The following is a 22233-nucleotide window of genomic DNA, read 5'->3' as shown; positions in this document are numbered from 1 at the left end:
TTACGGGTAAGAGATTTAAAACAACCAAAAAGAGAATTATTATAATACATTATTTAAAATGAGCATTTTGTATGTATTGCAGAACTGATACATATGTATTAGAGAACATTTGGACAATACAAAATATTTTAAAATATAAAATGGCCTATAATTCCACTACTCATAAATAGCCATTATTAGTATATACGCAGTCAGCCTTGTGTATATTAATGGGATGATACTATATTTGATTAGTTATCTGCTCTTTCTCACTTAGTAATATGAATTAAAAAGTTCCCAATGATATTAAACATTCTTTAACGTTACTTCTAATGGCTTCATGGAATAAGCATATAAACAAAGATGTGTTACGTGCCAAGACAATGTTTGAGACTGGGGCGTGGGGTGGTGCAATGTTGATCAATCTGAAATGGTCCTTTTTCTGAGACTGAAGTGGGAGATACAAACAAATTTCATAAGATCTATCATAATATACTAAAATTATCCATATTATGGACCTTTAGACTTTCTAACAGTCTTCTTTATTGGAAAAATGTAATGAGTATCCTTAATGATTAATAATTGCATATATTCCTAATTATATACCTTGGATAACTTCCTAAAAGGAGAGCTGTCAGGTCAAAGGATGTAGATCTTTTCAAATTTTTTGATATATACTATAAAAGTTTTTTTATTATATATTGTACATTTCTGCAGGAAATGTAACAAATACAGCACCAGCAGATTGTGGAAAAGCCTGTCTTCCCTTACCCTCACCAACCTAGATATTACTATTACCTACCACAGAAAACAATACATGTTTACTGGATGAATTTTAGAAAGTAGGTAAGCAAAGGAAAAAAGAAAAAGACGTAAATTTCTGCTGTGTTGACATCATTCATTCTACTGACAGGTTAACATAAAGTGCCTATGGAGAGATAATACCTGATACATTTTTAAGAACCTAATAAATCTTCTTTTTAATAATAATGATAACAACCAACAGTTGTTGAGTTCTGTGTTATGTGATAAATCTCTGAACTCAGTCAAGAAACCAAGATTTCGCCTTACTTTTTGTGGGCCTTAATCTTCAGTACTAGTAGACTAGACATCTAAAGTCCCTTCTAGTTTTAAGTTTGCTTGTTTTATTCACATAAAAGTAATTTCATTGCTTTATTTGAAGTATGCCTCCAGATATCACTTACGATATCATGCGATCCTGTCTGGTCTTCTTTTTGCCACCATTTGATACCTTCATTGCTCCTTTGTATCTTTTCCTCCTGACTCATGTCTGCCCTTTTGGACTTATTTAACTACCCACTGACTGTCGAGGCTCAGTAGTGGTGTCCTTAATGGTGTCACGTAGTTTAAAGGCATGATTTAAACAATATTATGAAGGTAATCAAATATTATAAAATATTATTTAGAGATACTTAAATTTTTAAATTCAGGGAAAGATGGTACATTTTTCTTGATAGTCATAAAAGTAGTTCAGAATTAAAAACAACTTAATATTTGGATAAGACTTTAAAAGTGCTGTCTTCTATTTAATTTCATTTATTTCTGACAAAAATCGTGTGACTCCTTTCTGTTTTATAAATGAGGAAACACAGGAAGATCAAGTGATTTGTTTTAGGTTAGTTAGCTGATAAGTAGCAAATCTAGAAATCAAACCCTATTCTTATGTGTAATACTAGAGTTCTTTAACTACATTATATTTGTAAATAGAGAAGATATTTCACACATTTAGATATCTCTCAATTTATGTAGCTCTTTTAAATATGGACATTTTGAAGATGCACAACCTCCTATGATGTGAAATGTCAATATTGTTTTGGGGGTAAAGTTAATAGTACAATATTGATTCTTTAAAATATAGCAACTTACAGAAAAGTCTAAGGATTCTTCCTTAGACAGTGAATAAACTTCAAAGTCAGATTATTAGTCAAGGTTAAAGACTTCAGTTTTGCAGTGCCGTTGAGTACTAACAGATGGCGTGAGTGCACCACACAGCTGGGTCTGAAATTTATATGAGTTTCTGGCATAAACTCTATATAATTTTTGAACATTAAACTGTTAATGTAAACATGAGTTTTAAAAGTTTTTGCAATAATGATCAGCATTGCTGCCATTTCTTTTTTTTTACTGCTTCTTACATAAAAGGCTAGAACACAGATTTTTTTAAATGGTAAATTTTAAAATTTATTGTTAAAAATCATGATTTCATTGAAGGGAATTTTAAAAGGAAAAATCTCTACATTCTCACTATCCTAGTGTAATTTATTTTTTCTTTCTCTGTATGTATGCATATGTACACGTATTTTCATAAGTATAATCATAATGTAGGTACATTTTATCATTTTCTTATAAATAATTCTCCATATTGTTTAACAATCAGGTTATCATAAAATTGCTTATTTTATCGATCAAGCTGATAACCTGGTTGTTGATACATATTTTGTCCAGGGGACTGAGGTAATTTACATTGTCGTCAACATATGACCATTCCATTGGATTGATATTTAATACTACTTATGTTTTTTAAGAGTGCATTTATATTTATTTGTTTTCTATTTTCTCTAATTCAAATAAAAATTCACAGTGCTTTAAAAAAACTATATCCTCCCTTGTTTTCATTTATGTATTCATTCAGCAAATACATGTTGCATAATTTTTATTTTTTTATTTTTATTTTTTAAAGATTTTATTGGGGAATTGGTGGAGGGGAACAGCGTTGGGGAATGGGGGAAGGGGAACAGATAAGTTGCTGTTCTTTTGTTCTTCAGCCTAATTGGACGTCGTGTCACTGGCCTATGTTGGTATTATCATTGCGCTCTTCCCGGGTGAGGCAGATCGGTCACTGGCCATTGGACCGTGGCTCACGGCAGCTCACACTGGCTGCTGGCCACTCACGGTAGCCCATGGCAACCCACTGCAGCAGGGACTGCAGCCTACGCCGTCGCCGGCGACTCACAGCAGCCCAGCTCCAGGTTGAGCTGTTGTTCACCATCTTAGCTGTAGAGGCTAGTGTCACTGGCACTCATGTGGGATCCGAACCGGGGCCTTCCTACTCAGAGCTGGTGTCCCAAGCCAGCAGCTCTTAACCAACGCGCCACTCTGCCGGCCGTTTTGTATGCTTTTTAAATTCTAAGCCATTGCCAAGTACAAGACAGACATCTTTCTTACCCTCAACAGTTTGTAGCCTAGTGGGAAAAATGGAAAAAGAAATAAGCCCTTATGCTGTGGTGTCTTGAGGGAAGTGCAGGGTTATTGAAGCTAGACAAAAGAAATGGATGAGATTTCAAGATCTTACCCTTTTTTCCTTCTTCATACAGTTATGACTCCTTATTCTTAATGTTCTCCATGGAAAAATAATCTGTGGTTTACCTTATTTAACTATATTCTAGTGTCTAGCTTATTTTCCTGTTCCAAGCCTATTTATCTCTAGATAATAATACCTTCAGCAGTGCCATAATTCCTTGTAAATAAAAGTGTGTTTATTTAGTCCAACATTCCCAAAATGTGCTTTAAGAAAGACAGATTCTGTGAACTGTCTCTTGAAAAGTAGAATCTGAGGTCAAATAAATTTGGGAATGATTACATAATAACACTTCGTCTTGAAATTTTAGAATGCTCATTAACATATTACCTCCTCAAAGAAACCCATAAAGAACCCAGTTTAACTCAACATTTCCTGAATGTTTTCAACAGAAATAGCCTTTTTAAAAGAACGAATTCTGTTCAATAAAAAATAAAAATAAAATAAATCACTTTTATTCAAATATTTTAACTGACAAAAAAGGAAAAAAGAACTAATTCATCTTAGCAGCCTGTGGGCCTAGAATTAACGTTTTGAGAAATGTTAAGCTGAATTATTTCAAATGTTTTGATCTTTCGATGCTATATTCCAGCCTCCCTGAGAGATGTGTAGCTTTTAAAATAAATTCCCCTAAACTAGTTACAGTGATATGGTTCTCATAACTGCATGGTAGAAATTTCTTAAAGACCTTATGTTTTATCCATTTATTCCTATATTCCAGCGTTCCTAATGCCAGTTATGTTTAATTCTATTAGTGCTTCTCATAAGCACCCTAATTTCATTTATTTAAGAGACATGTCATTGATTCTTTCAGGAAAGATACTAATGCCCAGAACGTTCAAAGAACTCCAAACAGTTTGCTCCCTCCTTTTATTTTTTCCATGAGTAAGATTAGGCTTCATCATGCATGCCAGTTGCTAACTCTGTATAGAAACGAGTTTGAAAAGGTTTCCTTTTGCTCATTTTAATGTTAATTTAAGTAATATTACTACTGTTTTTTCATTAAATGAAGTCTATAAAATATTTTTTTTCAAATATTTTTTCTTCCATTTTTAAGGTTAAACTTTCCAGCTTGAATTTAGATGATCATGCAAAGAAGAAACTTATTAAACTTGTAGGAGAACGATACTGCAAGACCACAGATGTGCTTACCATCAAGACAGATAGGTAAAGAGAAAAAAGTTCAGCAGATTGGTCATATATGTTGCTTTATTGTCCTCCAATCCCCTGGCAGTCCTTTTTAGGAATTTATATCAGCTTACATTAACTTATTCGGTCAAAGAAGTTGTCTAATTTATAGTTTCATATCCTTACACTAGCCTGCTATTGCTCTGATCTTTATATACATGAAGAGGCTTGCCTTGACTTAAATTATTGTGATTTTTAACTTTGATTTTAACATTATCCATGTATGTAAAACCCAGGGAAGATGTTAGAAGAAAGCAGAAGTATGATTTGCTAGGTATTAATGCTTAAACAGGTTTTCACAAAACCAAAGTTTATAAAAATCTTAGAGTTCTCAATTAAAATGATTAAATATGGAAATTTAATGTTACTGAGGTACTTTTATATAAGAATTTCGGTGCTAGCACAGAAGTTCATAAAAACAGTATTAAAATTATCTCATGTGAATTTATAAAGTAGATCATTTGAAGTAAAGAAAGGTTATTGGTATGTTTTTACTAAATGACTATTTTACTTCTAGAATTAATCTTTGGTTGTTTTCAAATTATGTGAAAATGTAGCAGACCTGCCTTTGGAGAAAAGCAAGTGGGCAGATATCCTCTCTCCCTCCCTGTCACAGTTTTGGACAATTTGGAGGTGTCTATATCAGTTAGGTTTTGAATCCTGCTTAGTGGTCAGAAGAAGGAGCATGATACTCAAGAGGGCAACAGTGTGGAGATGGGAAAAGCTTGGGACCACGATTTCAGATTATTACTGTTTGAGGGAAAAGTATATTTGAAAAATATTAGTAATACTATTTTTGCTATCTTTAGAAAATGTGAAAAAATGTTGTGTTTTTAGTTTGTGCAACTTAAAAAATATCTTTAAAATGTTGTTTAGAATTCTCTAAATATCTGATTATGTTGCTGTTTTTTCTACATTTACAAGTGTCAGTGTGTGCTATGTTTTATGATAACAACTATTTAAAGTAGAGAACTATTAAACCTAAGTATAGAATAAACAGAATACAGTTAAAGTCATTTGTTATATGATGGTTTTATTTTATACTTAAAGGAATTAGAAGTAATTGCTTCCTTTTCTATATTATTTTATTAACATGAAAACTAAACATACCATCTCATATTTATGTACAAGTTTTACCTAACATTAGGTCATTAGGTCTATTTTAAATACAACAGCAGCAATACATCACTATATAGAGTAGCTCATTTTTAAAAGAATTGGCTCTGGGCAAATGAAGGTAAACATTTAGATTAGTATCTATAATTGGTCTGTCTCTACTTTTAAAATGAACTCAACAAATATGATCACACTGTCCAGCAGGCTCTTCGCCCAGAGAATGTGAAGGGCACTTGGACTGGACACAATCATATTAAAAATAGCAGAAAGCTATTATCAGATACAAATAACTCCATTAATTGTGAAAGCAAAGAGATTCTACTCTAAATGAAAATAAAAAGTTTTCAATATCTTTAAGTAGTGAACTATTCTTATTATAAGCAGAATTTTCCTAAAGCAGATGGGAAATACCTGAATATTAGTTATTCTGTGTATTTAATGTTTGTATATTTTGTAAAATAATTCTATGTACTGAATTTTTAGAATTTTGACTTTCTCTCTTTTTTGAAGGTGTCCTTTAAAGAGACAGAATTATGATTATGCAATGTATCTGCTAACAGTTTTATACCATGAGTCTTGGGTAAGTGACTGTGTGTGAATGTTTAATTATTTTGTCAGTGTAATTCAGATGATGTTTTAACCTTTAAAAACAGCACTCAATCTCATATTTAATGAACCATTAGGTACACTAAGGATGTGTGAAATGTTATAGATAGCTTCTACTGACATTTAAAATAATGATCTTGAAATAGATTATGCAGCCCATTTTAGGACTGTACAGAAATCACATGACTAAAATGTCTAAAATTCAGAGTTTCTGACTTTGGTTGGAAAATTCAGAATTTTAAACTTTTTTTGTTTGTTTGACTTTGGCTGAAAATTGTCAAAGTTATGCAAGAATAATCATCTGTATAACTTGAGAATTTATAATTCATCCTGTTATTCAAATAAACTGCAGAACAAAGCTCCAGAACTTTATAGAAAGGTATTCTACAGTTTTATTAAAATTTTTAGTTAACACATAGCCTTTCATGGGTACATTTCACTGGTACACTTTAGAGACAATTAGGACAATTAATTATTTAAATAGTATTAAAAATAGTCTTCTGTCTGAATTTATTGAGTTGTAGTATAAGCATACACATTTATAAGGAAGAGTTTGCTACACTTGAGCATCAACTCATCTGATTTTAAAGCTGGTAACATATTTAGGTAACTCAGTTTTAAATATTTTTTAAAAAATCAGAATCATTTTAAATATGCATACAGATTAGCAGTTTGTCCAACATAGACATGGGTCTCAATAGCATTTCATATTAAGAGCATTTGAAGGAATGGAAAGTCACTCTCTTTAGATGTTCAAAGGGCTTCATATGAAAAAGGGGTGAGATTTGCTTTTAATGACTTTTAGGGATACAACAAAGTAGAAGCAATAATGAGACGAACTTCAATTCACTGAGTAACAACTTTCTAAGAGCCATCTAAAGATGGAGTAGCCTACTTTAATAGGTAGAAAATGTTCCGTTGGCTACTGAGTTGGGGATATGTAAAAGGTAGTAGTTGCATTCATTAGGTAGCCTTTGGAACCTCCTGTCTATGACATATTGTAATTCAGTGAACACATGCAGCCATTCTGTATAATGCTCACATCATTTCATTGATATTAATAAAACAGTGTTGCACAAGTGGAAGATCAAAGAAAATAAAACTTGGTCACAAGGCTAGTAAAGAACAAAAAGTAGCAGGTAGCTCTTCTCTTCTTTTGAAGTATTCTAATTATCAAAATTCATCCGGATTTTCTAGTTCCTGGCTTCAGGAGCAACATCATGGTAGCAGTTAATCTCTCTTTCCTGTCAATTGATTTTATAAATGCCTTTGGCTTAAGGTAATTAAGTTCCCTTTTGAACCAGCAACATGGCTGAATTAGCTACAGCTCTATGGCTGCTGCTTACAATAAAAGCCAGTTTTGAGACTCTTATTTTGCCAACAGCCTGTAAAATGAATTTACCCCGAAGGAAATGACAGGCATAAATAAATTCAGTGACAGTTGACTTACTGGATTCTTTTTGTGGTTCCATGACATAGAATCCAAACAAGCTTGTATTCTAGATTCACACAAAAAGCCTTTGATCTCTAATGTTAATTACTTTGATGTCAGAGTGAGTAGCCACATAATTCTGCTCTAAACAGACATAATTAAAGAATTCGTATATTAAATTTGGCTCTTGATTCTTTCTAAACAAGTGTCATCGGTAAAGAAGCTTCAATGGCAGATGAGCCACTAAATGTTGCTGGGCTGGTAGAACAGAGTTTTTATTGATCATTGAAATTATTTTTTTGCTTCACCAGCATGAAATTCATACTTGAAATTGACGTTACCCCTGGTATTTAATCATATATTTAGAGAGCCCCTTTTAAAACCATTCCTTTATTTTTTACGCTAGTTTCAGAGCCTTTAATAGGTAAAAGTTAAGCTTTCCTTAACTTCTTAGCTTTTCAACCTTTCTGTGGAGTGTTGAGAGGAAAGTAGTTAGTAGTTTTCTGTAGCACACAGTACTGAAACATCTCTGAAAAGGTGCTCAGTATAAGGAAGTCACTGTTGTGTGCTCTTCAAAACAGTTTTAACTATAGAAGTGTCAAAGTAGACGTCAAGAAACATAGACTTCACAAAGCATAGACGTCAGGTGTAGTGGCTTAGTAATGCTTCAAAGAATTATTGCATTGCTAGGAAGATAATAAGAGACAGATAGATATACATTAGACCGTTTATGCTTTCACAGTTCAAAAAAGCAGAGAAATGGGGCTGGCTGAGTGGCTCAGTTGGTTAAGAGCGTGAGCTCTGAGCAACAGAGTTGCTGGTTTGATTCCCACATGGGCCAGTGAGCTGCAGCCTGAGCTGAGTTGCTGCTGAGCTGCCAACAGGTGGCAGTATGGCTCAGCTGGTGAGAGCACATGCTCCTAACAACAAGGTTGCTGGTTCGACTTCTGCATGGAATGGTGGGCTACGCCCACCTGCAACTAAGATTGAACATGGCACCGTGAGCTGAGCTGCCAGTGGGTGGCTGGATAGCGACTGCACTTGGAGCTGAGCTACCTGCGCCCTCCACAACTAAGATTGAAGGACAACTTTGCTGTTTCTCTTCCCCAATTCCCCAACACTGTTCCCCTTGCCCAATTCCCCAATAAAATCTTAAAAACAAAAACAAAAACAAAACCACAAAGACTTGTAGAAATTTGTTTTAATGGTCCAGTATTACACATTGTTAGAATAGGAGTGAATTTAGGTTTAACCTTTGGAACCACATAGACCTGTATTTGAATCCCATTTCTTGTTACTTGTGTGGCCTTGGTTAGACGTTTAACCTCTGAGGCCCAGTTTTTGGATGGATCGGGAGAATTTACATGAAATCTCTGGCAAATAGTAGGCTGTCAGTAAATGGCGGCTATTAATATTGTTAATACTCAAATGAAGAGAGATTAATCTTAAAATTTTAAATTCATTTATTCCCAGTTTCTGTATACAGTTTACATTTAATTTGACAGAGACTAAACAGGTAGTCAGATCTGTGCCCTGTTGTACTGAAATTTTTAGAACATGTATCACATTCTGACATAACTGATAATAACAAAACTTCCTAAATTTTAACTGTTGCATGATATTCTTTAAACCTTCGACAAGTGATTTGGTTAGGAAATGATTAGATGAAACATTTTGCAGTGACTTGCACCAAAGCTAGACTAAAACACAGACACTAGAGGAAAGAAAAAAAGCACTCGCTTTAGAAAACACACAGATCTGAAGTCAAAGTCCAAGGGTTGTTGGATGATTTTGATATTTAAGTACTAATGGCTGCTTTTCTAAATTTGAATTTTTGGCTATCTTACTTGGATTTCATGGTGGTCTTATTGCTAATCAAAAATATATATAGCTTTATAATAAAGTGGTTCTGAAAAGGTCATATAAAAAATCTTCTAAGGGGCCGGCTGAGTGGCTCAGTTGGTTAAGAGCTCGCTCAAGAGTTTGAGCTCTGAGCAACAGCGGTTCGAGTCAGCCCGAGCTGAGCAGCTGCTGAGCTGCCAACAGGTGGCAGGATGGCTCAGCTATTAAAAAAAAAAAAAATCTTCTAAGTTGGATAATTTTACACTCACTAACAGTTCATTTTTAAAGGGGACCTTTTTACAAGTATTTGATAAAAAATGAAGAATCCTTTTGTAGAGCCATAATCACTATTTAATCTATTTGGTTTATGGGTTCATTGTGATTGTGTGTGCTCACATACACATACATTACCAGGTTATATTAGAGAACACTTGAATGATGTTTGTTATTTTGTTTACTGTTTTTTGCGTTCAACAGTGATTTTGTTTTTGTGTACATGGTACAGTGATAAGTATTGGTAGGACTATCAAAATGAATGAGCTTTAATCTTTAGGTACCTTTATTTCTGGAAGGAACTGATAGTTATAATATATGAAGAGTCCAAAGCTATATGCAGATTTTTGACTACAGGGGTGGGGAGTCTCAGTGCCCCTAACTCCCACGTTGTTCAAGGTTTCGTTAGGTAATAGAGGTGGGAACATAGTGCTGTGAGAGGCACAGGCAAGGATTAATTCTCCCTGGAAGCGTCACAGAAGTGGTGACTGGTTTTGGAAGATGAGTAGGAGTGTGCAGTGAGAGAAGTGGGTGAAGGCTTCTCTAGGCCTTGTGAGTTCACAGAAGAGGCCGAGTTTGCTGTGGCCAGCGTGTAAGACTCACAGGGCAGAGGTAGGAGATGAACCTGGAAGACTAGACCCGGGCCAGGTTGTAAGCAGGTTGGATAGCTTACTTACAGAGTGTAGATTTGTCTCCAGAGGGCAACATTGGGTTGATGTAGCATTTTATTAATTGTTTGAAAAGGCACCTTTTTCACTGTTTCAGTGTTTATGAAAGAGTAAACCATCCTTTTGGCAAATATCAAGTGTGCCTTCATTAAAATGAAATTTTTATTGGTTGATGGGCAGATGTTTACTGGTTTCCTATTATTTGCTAGGTGTTGTTGAATATGGAGGTTAATACATAAGGAGAAAAACATCATCTCTTCACTAGTTGGTTTAGTAATGAATGTTCAAAAGTGTTGTAAAGGTTGTGTACTGTATTTCCCCATGTATAAGACGCACCTTAATTTTGGGACCCGAAATTGGAAAAAAATGTGTTCCATAAAGTTATTGAACTCAAGTTTTATTCATCATAAAATTCATACAACTCCTCATCACTTGCGGGAAATGCAAGTAAAAAACCTACAACCACTGTATAAGACGCACCCAGTTTTTAGACCCCAAATTTTTCAATAAAGCGTGTGTCTTATACATGGGGAAATACGGTAATTTGCTATTTACTTTTTTATTTTTGTCTGCGGATATATTTCTTTTTTTTTTTTTTAAGATTTTATTGGGGAATTTGGGGAGGGGAACAGCGTTGTGGAATCCAGGAAGGGGAACAGACAAATTGCTGTCTTTTTGTTCTTCAGTCTAGTTGTGGAGGACGTTGCTTCACTGGCCCATGTTGGTATTATCATTGCACTCTTCCCGGGTGAGGCAGATCGGTCNTTTTGTTCTTCAGTCTAGTTGTGGAGGACGTTGCTTCACTGGCCCATGTTGGTATTATCATTGCACTCTTCCCGGGTGAGGCAGATCGGTCGCCGGCCACTAGACGGCCGCTCACAGCGGCTCTTGGCAGCTCACACCGGCTGCTGGTCGCTCACACTCGCTGTTGGCCACACATGGTAGCTTATGGTAGCCCACTGCAGCAGAGGCTGCAGCTTACACCGTCGCCGGCAACTCATGGCAGCCCAGCTCCTGGTCAACCTGTTGTTCACCATCTTAGCTGTAGAGGGCAGTGTCACTGGCCCTCGTGTGGGATCCGAACCGGGGCCTGCTGTTCAGAACTGGCGTCCCAAGCCAGCTCTTAACCAATGTGCCACTTGGCGGGCCCCGGATATATTTCTTATATATTCTTCAAGGCTTTAATTGATACCTGCTTGAGCCTCTTTTTTTTTTAATTGAGATATAATTGACATATAATATTGTATTAGTTTCAGATGTGTAACATAATGATTGGATATATGTATATATTGTGAAATGATCACAATATATCAAGTTAACATCCATCACTACACATACGAGTAGTTACAATTTTTCTTATGATGAAAACCTTTAAGATATACATTCTTAGCAACTTTCACATATATAATACAGTATTATTGACCGTAGCCACCATGCTTTACATTACATCCCCATGACTTATTTATTTCATAACTGGAAGTTTATACCTTTTGACCATCTTCACCCATTTTGCCCACCCTTTTCCCCCAGCTTCTGGCAACCACCATTCTGTTCTCTGTTTCTATGCATTCAGGTTTTGGAGGGTTTTGTTGTTATTTAGATTCCACATATAAGTGAGATCATACAATATTTGTCTTTTCCTTACTTATTTCACTTAGCATAATGCCCTCAAGGTCCATCCATGTTGTCACAAATGGCAGGATTTCCTTCTTTTTTTATGGCTGAATAATATTCCATTGCATGCATATGTGTGTGTGTGTCACACACACATTCTTTATTCATTTATCCATTGATGGACACTTACGTTGTTTATGTCTTGGCTATTGTAAATAATGCTGCAATGAATGTGGGGGGGCAGATATCTTTTTGAGCTAGTGTTTTCGTCCTTCGGATAAATACCCAGAAGTAGAATTGCTGGGTCATATGGTAGTTCCATTTTTAAATTTTGGAGGAACCTCCGTACTATTTACATAGTGGCTGCACCAATTTATATTCCCACCAAACAGTGTACAAGGGTTCTGCTTTCTCCACATCCCACCAACACTTGTTATTTCTTGTCTTTTCGATAATTGCCATTCTGACAGGTGTGAGGTGATATCTCATTGTGGTTTTTATTTGCATTTCCCTGATGATTAGTGATGTTGAGCATCTTTTCAGGTACCTGTTGGCTCTCTGTGTATCTTCCTTGGAAAAATGTCCGATCAGATTTTCTGCCCATTTTTTAGCTGGGTTTGCTTTTTTGCTATTGAGTTACATGAGTATTTTATATGTTTTGGATACTAACCCCTTAGATCAGCGGTTCTCAGCCTTTCACAGGGGTCACCTAAGACCATTGGAAAACACATATTTTCTATGGTCTTAGGAACCGAGACACTTCTCCTCTATCCGTCTCCAGGCCCACATGCAGATACGCCCACATATGAGTACCTGGCGAACCCTGTGAAAGGGTCGTTCGACCCCCAAAAGGGTCGCTACCCACAGGTTGAGAACCGCTGCCTTAGATAGATTTGAGTCTCTCATTCTTTGTCTAGCTCCGACTTTTGCATAGATAGCAAGTTATACTATTTTATTTTTTGTATTGGTCACTAAGGCACTGACAGTTTGTCTTATTAGTTCATGTTCCATGGACTGTTTTTCATGAATATTTTTGTGGTTCCATGTATGTTTTGTCTTTCTAACTAATCGTAAGGCCCTTATTAGCATGGATCTGAATTTTATTATATTTTCTTCAGAGTATCTAGGTCAGTGCTTGGTAAGAACACTAAAAGTTTAATAACAGCTATTGAAACATTATTCTTGTGAATATCCATAAAAAATAGACTTTTCTTTTGTTTCCTTTTTGATGAATAGGGGGAAACACGGCAAGGCTGCCATATATATATATATATATATATATATATATATATATATATATATATTTTTTTTTTTTTTTTTTTTTTTTTTTTTTTTAGCTGAGCCATCCTGCCACCTGTTGGCAGCTCAGCGGCAGCTCAGCTCCGGCCGCAAAACGAACTGACGACCCTGTTGCTCAGGGCTTGCCCTCTTGAGCGAGCTCTTAACCAGCTGAGCCACTCGGCTGGCCCCATAAATAGACTTTTGAAGTAGGTTTTCAACTTCGTAAGTATGTTGGCAAAGTAACAAATAAAATCCTTTTTCAGTAATATAAAATATATCATCCTCGTTAGGCATTAGCAATAGTTAGCTTACTGGTGTATATTATTAATGACCTACTAATAAAATTATTAATAATTATGCTCAGTTTTTAAGAAAATACCTTTGCTAATGTTATTAACCAATGTCACCCAATAAATTTAATGAAAAAAGAAAAAAAATCTTTGCTATAGTTTGAGATAATTTTCATGGATAGTATGATTTGAGTTATGTGTAGATCAGGTTTGTTTTTGAGTATATATTTTTTCAAATATTTAAAAGAAAATATTCCAATTCTACATTATTTTGGAAGGTCTTCACAAATGTTTACTTCTACGAGTTTGTTTCATGATGCTAATTTATGTTTGTCAATGTTAATAGAATTTGTATTCTAGAAAATAATCGGCTACTTCTAGCAAAATGCATCTCTTTAACGTGAAATGTTTTATGCATAAAATTGTATGTAAATTAATTATGCATGAAAACTAATATTACAGTGTTTATTAAGACAAACAACGAATTAAACACATTAATTGAACTCCCATGATGAGCCTGAGCGTTCATGGTAGACCTGTAACAGTAAAGAGTGCTTACATGCAATGCAGCCTTTTACTTGATTCCAGACAACTAGCACATCTGGCCTTGTTTTCAATGTCGATCTGTGGTGTTGCTCTGAGGGTCACCTGTGTCTCTGTCTCTGACTTTCTGTTTTACCTCTGTGCTGCTGCAAATGATCACCTTGAATAAATACAAAAGGAAACCAAAAAGCGTGGGAGTGGGGGGAGAGTTGTTTCATTTTTTTAAAAGTGCTTTAAAATAGTATGCCTTTTTTTTAAAACACAAAAGCATTTAGTGTGGCCACCCATTTTAAATCTGTGCTAACCTTGAAGATCAGGAATCAGTAAAATTGATCTGTTACAGTGTCTTCTTTAGAAATTAACACTTAGAGGAAAGATCAAGCACTTTGCCCGAGTAACAGTTTATTAGTGGGAGACATCAGGCCTGAACTGCAACTTCGAAGTTTTATACTCTTTCTTTTCCATGGTATCACAATACTTAGTTTTGTTCAACTTTGACTTCTATTATAAAATATTATGAAATAAAAGAGATGAAATCACACCTGAACTTTAGCTGCCAGTTTGCTATTTTTTCAAACTTAGCAACATTTATCTATTTCCATAACCTGTTTAGAGCTGGGGTTGCATCAGACTCACCTGGAAAGCTTTTTTTAAATTGCACATGCTTGGACCATATAGAATGAAAAGCTCTAGCAATAAGACCCAGGCATGTTGCATTTTAATGGCTCCAAAGGTGATTCTGATGCTGAGCTCTGATTGTGAATAATTTCCCCAATGTTTGAATGTTGTTAATAAAGAAATTGGTTAGAAGGATGTTATATCACTTTTAAGACAGTTTTTGTACATGTATCTAGTATCAGAGCTGAGGGTGCAGTATGGGAATTCGAATGCGAGGCCAAGAAAATGGAGGGATTTGTCTATCACACATACATAGATTTTTTTTGAGTTCATATGGTAGGCAGTTGGCAGCTGTTCTAGATTTTTGAGTGAGATAATGATACAATGAAGCTGGCTGGCACTTCTCATGTCTCTTTGCTGTCAGGCAAGACTTTGTTTTTCTTCTGATATTCAAGAGCCTACCATGTGCTCAAAGACTTTTAAGAAAAGTTTATGTTTTTCCCTACCCAGTGGCTGAAGTTGTGAACCTGAGCGTTATACTCTGCTTACCTCCCCTTCTCCCCTGATATCTAATAAGCCCCAGGTCTTTTCAGTTTTAGCCTTTAAATATGTGTTCAAACTATTTTCTCTTTATTCCTACTGCTGCTACCCTAGTATGGGTCTTCATTGTCTTTTACCTGAAAAACTGTAACAGTCTTATTGATTTTCCAGTCTCATCCATCTTCCATATTACTGTTAAAGTAATTGTTCTAAAAAATAAGTCAGTTGTGTCATAAAACCCTTCAGTGGTTCCCTATTACCTAGGATGAAATCTTAACTCCTTAGCCTGTCTGTTCACAGCCTTTTGCTACCTCATTATTAGCTACTCAGGAAATGTAAGTTCTATATCCTATACCTCAGCCACAATGAACATAATGTGTTCTTTCATAACTTTGCATATGCCGTTCTCTTTGCTTATAATCCTTTTTTGAAAGTACAGCCTTGCAAATTCATACGAATCCTTTAGTACACCTCAAATGTAACCTCTCTTAGATGTTTCCTGCCCATCCTTTTCCTCCTCCATCTTTTAGTTAACATTTATTACTTTTGAGGTTATTACCTATATACATGTCTTCCTAGCTCCATTAGACTGAGATCACTGAGGACAAGGACTGTACCTTTTATTCATTTTTATATTCCCAGCATCTAGTACAATGTCTGGCGTATTCAGTAAATTTTTTTAAAAAAACAATCTGAATCGAATTGAATTCTTCGACATGTTAAGTTAAAAATTTACCTGTGGCAACTGAAAGAATTGGCAGTAACTTTTTATCCTTTATGGATATTTACCTCTTTGTATTTATGATTCTTCAAATAACTTAGTTTTTTTAACGTTTCAACTGCTTTCCCTCATATAGCACAATGCCTTACTTGTAATCATGAGAAGTGGAATGTTACTTCGATCCATGTCCTGGGCAATGGGAGTTGCAAATAAGATGGTAGAAGGTGACAAATTCGTGTGTTTAGTGGGACAGATACTTCTTTGCCTGCTGTTACATCAGAATACACTGACCATTGCATGAATTAACTATTACGTGTTTTTCTTTATATTGAATTTATGCTTGCGAGGGGAAAAAAGATGATGTGTTCAAATTAAATTATTCTTTTGTTCTTTTTATATTCTTTTTACCATATCTCTGTGGTCCTTGAGTTATGTTGTTCTCCCACTAACAAGCAATGTGATTTGGGGCACATTGTTTAGTTGCTCTGGGCTTCAGTTTCCTGGTCTGTAAAACAGATGGTAACAGTACTGCCTCGTGGGGTTGCTGGCAAGTTAAATGAGTTAATATATGTAAGGGGCTTAGAATAGTAAGCATTCTGATAGCTGTTCAGACTCCTGCCGTGCACTTGCCTCACCTTGGCCTTCATTCAGTTTCCCGAATGTACTAGCCCTTTTCTTCCACAAGGCCTTTCTGGATGCTGTTACCTCTACTGGGAGAGACCACAGTCTTCATCTGACTGGATTCTACTCAACTCCGAGTCTCGTACTAGACTGGCAGCTCAGGGCAGCACAGTGCCCGGCACAGTAGCTGGGCAGTAAATATTGAGTGAGTGAGTGAGTGAGTGAGTGACTAAATATTGAGCCAACTTTGGAAAAGGCAGTCGGATCATGTGGAATGGAAGGTTGCCGCCTCTCAGGTTGTCGTCAGCAGGTTCTCTCCTTGTAAGCAGGGAAGGAAAGAGAGACTATATGTTTATGTATGTGTATTTATTATATACACCCCTATATAAATTAAATGGTGAAGTTATAGTTAATGTTTGATGCAATATTTAATGTATTAAAATAGGCATCTACAAATCAATCAAACCCTTGGCCCAAATGATCATTAGTTTGAGCTTACAATGGTATTTTTACTTGCCCCTCTCCCCAGTATTTGACTATGCTATTGTTTACACTTTAAAATTAATATATTCCAACTACACTTCAAAAACAAACTCTTAACCAACTGTCCGCTTTCAATCCTTGGTGTGTTGTTTTAGAAGCTAAAATGTTGACAGTGAATTATGAATTACGATGCAAAATTGTAAATAAATTTAATGTTTTTAAAAATGGGTTTAGAAGGACCTGCACCAAGTGTCTCTAGTATCGTTTGGTTATCTTTGGGTAGTAGAATTATGGATGTTTTTCTTTCCTTTTACTTTTTAGTAATTTCCATCTTTTCTGTGGAAGATGTATATTGAACTGCAGCCTGCTGATACTGTATCAGAATTCAGTTCTGGATAATTATCCCTTTAGTATTAACCCCTCTTTTTAGAGGCAATAAACTTTTTGCTTAAAGACATTGAAGTTAAGAAAAATGTTTTTTGTGTGTTTTTTTTCTTAAAGGAAACTTCCAAAGAGGCCTTTTAAAGTCACATAAATGTAAAAATCTGTTTCAAAATTGTTATTTTTAAGTGTAACATCTTGGAAAGATACTGCTTATTTACAAATAATACTGAGCTATTTTAACTAAAATTTCTGAGTGTGTCATGTTTCTAGAAATGTCTGCCATATGTTATAGTCCAAATCAATTACATTTAATTGTTTCCCAGATTTTGCCCTTTCCCTCTTTTTCACTCATTCTGTGCATCCTCCCAGTGATGTAAATTATCTTGTATATGCTGACAACTCTGCACTCTTGCTATCCTAAGTCTCTCTCCTGAGCACCCTGTATTAGTTGAGAACGTCTTGCTCTGAGTCATAGAAACTCACTCAAGCTAGCGTAAGCAGAAAAGATACATGGGCAGAGACCTACGAGACCTTGGGGACGGGCAGGAGTAGGAACTAAGACAATATGAGGGCTGTCTTATTCCCTGGCTCTGTTACTCTGCAGGCAACTGACTCATTCTTTTCTCTGTGAAGACTGATTTCCTCTCCTCCTTTAGTTTATATGTCAGAAGCATGACCTTCACTATGGAAGAATTGACAGGACTAGTCACCCCAGGGTAGGGGAAAGGCAGAGGCGAGGAGAGGGGGAACAAAGCAACAAAACTAAAAATTAAACTCAATTTAATTCTCTTTTTGGATTTAAACTCTAAGGGAGAGACTCTACTGGCGTTGTCCAGTAACTGTAGCCAGATGGGCAGGACGACACCAGGGAAACAACTGTCGGGGCCAGTAATCTGCACACAGGGATTGCTAGTTGATGTGAGTGAGTGAGTGAGGGAATGAATGCATGAATGCATGAACTGACCTAGGTTAAGCGCTCGTGAATCAAAATACCACAATAATGTTACTGTGGTTATGATTTTTAAAATAGTCCTTATTTGTAAGGAAAATTACTAATATATTATGGAAAAATGATAAAGTCAGAGATTTCCTTCAAAATAATCTAATAGGGAGCTGTGGGTAGGAACATATGGAACAAGACTGGCCATGAGTTGATTGTTGAAATGGGTAATGGGTACATGAGAATTCATAGCGCTATTCTTTTTACTTTTGTATATGTTTGAAATTTTCTATAATAGACTTTTTTAGTCACAAAAACATATCAGTAGTTAATAGCCTCATATGAAATGATTAGTTTATAAATTCAATTCATTTTGTTCCAGTATCCGTATTATCACATTTAAATAATGAGTTATTTTGTTTCAGCCAGCTCTGTTCTTTATTTCACCTGAAGTGGAATTTCAACAAATATGTAATATGAACAAGCAAATATACTTTTTTTTCTAAAATATTTGGATATGAAAACATTTGTTTTTAACTAGAGAAAACCAGCTTCTCCTAGTACTGCCTAACACATAGTGGGTTCTCAGTAATTGTTTTTTGAAAGGGTGCCCCATAGCAGTCACACACCGAAAAGGAGCTTTGTCTGTGGAGCTGTTTTTTTACAATTTATTTGTTTAAGAAATCCTGGTTTGTTTGTTTTTTCTGTAGGCTTTCCCACCATTTGAATTTTACTTGATTGTATTATAGTATGATTTTTTTAAATTGATCATTGGATCTAGAGGCTTAATCAAATTCTAAATCAAATAGTAACCTCTTTGAGTGCTGCCGTAGACCTTCTCGGAGGTGTTACAAAACGTATGGTATAAGCAATGCATTAACTTTCTACAATACAAAAAATTCTGAAATCTGAAACATTCCCAGCTGGCTCTGACCCTCTGTTTAACTTCTATAATATTTAGTTTTCTTATCTGTAGGGATGTTAACATCTAACCCAGTAGATTTTAATAAGAATTATATGAAATAATATAAGCATTTGAGGTACCTGGTACTGTATATAATAAGTATGCAATTTATTGGTATTGTTACTATCGTTATCTTGGAATTTATATTCAGTAGAATTTGGATCCTAAAGATAGACTATGTTGAAAACATGAGTTTTGTTTAGCTCGGCTGAAGCCCAACACCGCACTGTATCTGTATAGGGTTAGTAGGAAGCCACACTTTTTCAGAATGTACGTAGTTCCTTTCCCTTCCCAGTGACTGTTTAGAACAGTAGTAATTTTCTCCTGGAAATATACATTATCCCTTAGTGCAGGATTTCCTAACCTTTTTCATGTCATTGACAAATTCTGTAAGGAATTCTTTACAGAGAGAAAGGAAGGAGAAGGGTGTTTGTGGCTGCTCCTGCTGCCCAGACTCATTCTGGCCACTTTTTTCCTTTCAGAAAACTGAAGAATGGGAGAAAAATAAGACGGAAGAAGACATGGAAGAGTATATATGGAAAAATAGCTCCTCAGAAAAAAATATCCTGGAAACACTTCTCAAAATTAAAGCCGCAGACAAAAATCTGGAAGTAAATAAAGAAGAGCTCCTTGGTACTAAAGAAGTGGAAGATTACAAAAAGTCTGTAGTTAGTCTTAAGAATGAGGGGGACAATGAAAATACTCTTGCTCAGTACAAAGAATCAGTGAAGAGACTATTAAATCTGACATAAATTATGTAGAAAAATCTGATTGATTAATTTTATGATCTATATGTAATTATCTAATTTGATATAAAGTTGAAAATGTTAAAAAAAAAGCCATTGTTTTACTTCAGAGTTAAAATTCCTTTCATACCAATGCACAATAGCAGTGATTATTCACAAATTTCCTTATTTATAGACTGGGCAATTAGGCTAATCAGATCTCTGATTTGTTCTGGTCTGAAGTGTTTTGATTTTATTTCTGCCATAACAACTTTATATATAATACATATTATATATATATATATATATATTTGTAGTTATTGTGTCACCTGCTACATTTGCTTTCCTACCAACTAGCACTTATTGGTTGCTTTTGAATTATGATTTTGGTTATTTGGGAAGCTAGGACTAGAACCCAGTTCCCTGTTCAGTGTTTTGTTTATATAACTGCTGGCTACCCAGTGCATTTTCACAGAGGCCAATTCTGTTTAGAAGCAGGTCGTTGGGAGTATTTTCTAACCTAAAAAGTTGGTTCTGTCCCTCTATTTTGGGGTCACTTTGTATTGATTCAACTCTGTGCAGTATCCTACTTTCTGTTTTCGAAGGCTTATTTCTCCAAACCCAAACTTGCAGAAAGAGGGAAATGGAGATTACAGTAACTGGTATTCATCTCTCGTTTCCCCAGTTAGAGCTTCCACAGCTTGGGAAAGACATGAGGTGTAAGGACTTTGAGTTTAATTGGAGTAAATGACAAAATGAGGACTGCCCTAAGAAACATTCTATTTATTTAGCTGTCAGTTCAGTATTTTTAAGTTTATCTGTAAGTCATTTCTCACCACTTCCAAAGTTGTCCACAAGTGATTAATTTAAAATCAAAATAAAGGAATTACTGAGATTGTTATTTGCCTAAGGTTTATTTTGCCTGACAGAGAACATAAAGCCAAAAGGAATTGCAAAACAGTTGCCCAAAGATTTATATAAATTTGGTGTTATCAAGGCAGAGTCTATTAGGTTAGAAAGGACAAGAGTAGGACCTTGAGCACAAAATCGAGAGAGGTATGTTGTTTTCATTGGCTGGAAATAGGGAATGAAAAGCAAAGTAGATAAAACCAAATTTTTATATCAGGTTTAAAGCATACATAAGTGCATTGAAATGTTCTATTTTTAGAGACTTATATAGAGTAAAGGAAAACTCCAATGTGGAAACAGGATTGAAGAAGGAACCGTTTTGAAGGAGCATGTGAAGAGGTGGTAGACTAGAGTCATCCATCCCATAGTAATAATACAGTGCAGATGCAAGCAGAGGGAGTAATGATGTGTGAAGAATTTGACCTTTCCCTAAGGCCTGGCCCCTTCCCTCGGCTTCTGGGATGTAATCTGTATCATACATCACAGAAGTATCTTTGTCTAGGGCTGAGCTGGTCACAGTGGATTTTAGGGTGGGGTTGGCCACATCTGATAGTCTTAGACATGCCAGAAAAACCAGCCACGTGATTTAGGGTGGGGGCTTTGAGTCATCTGCTAAATCAGTCCACCTGGCAGCTGAGATCAACCTATGTTATGGAGCCTCAATAAAAACTTTAAATACTGAGGCTCAGGCAAGCTTAACTGGTTGGCCATACTCTAGGCATACTGCCACACACTAGTACTGGGAGAGCAATGGGTCCTGCCTCCAGGGGAAGAGGACACCAGAAGCTCGGAGTTTGGAACCTTCCTGGACTCCATCCTATGCAATTCTTCCCATGACATTTTAATGCGCATACTGTCCCGGTAAGAAACCGCAACCGTGAGTATAACAGCTCTCATCGAGCTCTGCAAATTCTGGTAAATTAAACCTGAAGGTGGTCTGGGGACCGCCTACCCACCCTGAACTTAACAGTTGGTGTCAGAAGTGAGGGTGGTCTTACACAGGACTGCCCTTTAACCTTTGCAGTTTGGCCGAATCTGGGCAGCTGAGCTGAAGGCGCTCAGGCCGCGGCTTGACTCCTAACGGAAGCCTTAGAGCAGCGGTTCTCAACCTGTGGGGCGCGACCCCTTTGGGGGTCGAACGACCCTTTCACAGGGGTCACTGGGTACGCATATGTGG

General features: G+C 35.9%; 1 protein-coding gene across 1 annotated transcript in view; it reads left to right on the top strand.

The window, feature by feature from the left end:
* The window catches only part of MRPS35 (mitochondrial ribosomal protein S35), a 38429-nt gene extending 17381 nt beyond the window's left edge, over window positions 1-21048 (top strand). The window contains exons 3-5 of the mRNA XM_019668018.1: window positions 4311-4465; window positions 6113-6182; window positions 19905-21048. Coding sequence (XP_019523563.1) covers window positions 4311-4465; window positions 6113-6182; window positions 19905-20174 — 495 coding nt within the window. The 3' untranslated portion in view covers window positions 20175-21048. The remainder of the gene's footprint in view (window positions 1-4310; window positions 4466-6112; window positions 6183-19904) is intronic.
* The last annotated feature ends 1185 nt before the right edge of the window (window positions 21049-22233 follow it).

This window comes from Hipposideros armiger, unplaced genomic scaffold (genome assembly GCF_001890085.2).
Source record: "Hipposideros armiger isolate ML-2016 unplaced genomic scaffold, ASM189008v1 scaffold_513, whole genome shotgun sequence".
Classification (NCBI taxonomy): Eukaryota; Metazoa; Chordata; class Mammalia; order Chiroptera; family Hipposideridae; genus Hipposideros; species Hipposideros armiger.
Note: the sequence above shows the minus strand (reverse complement) of the source record. Positions and strands in the feature narration are given on the sequence as shown.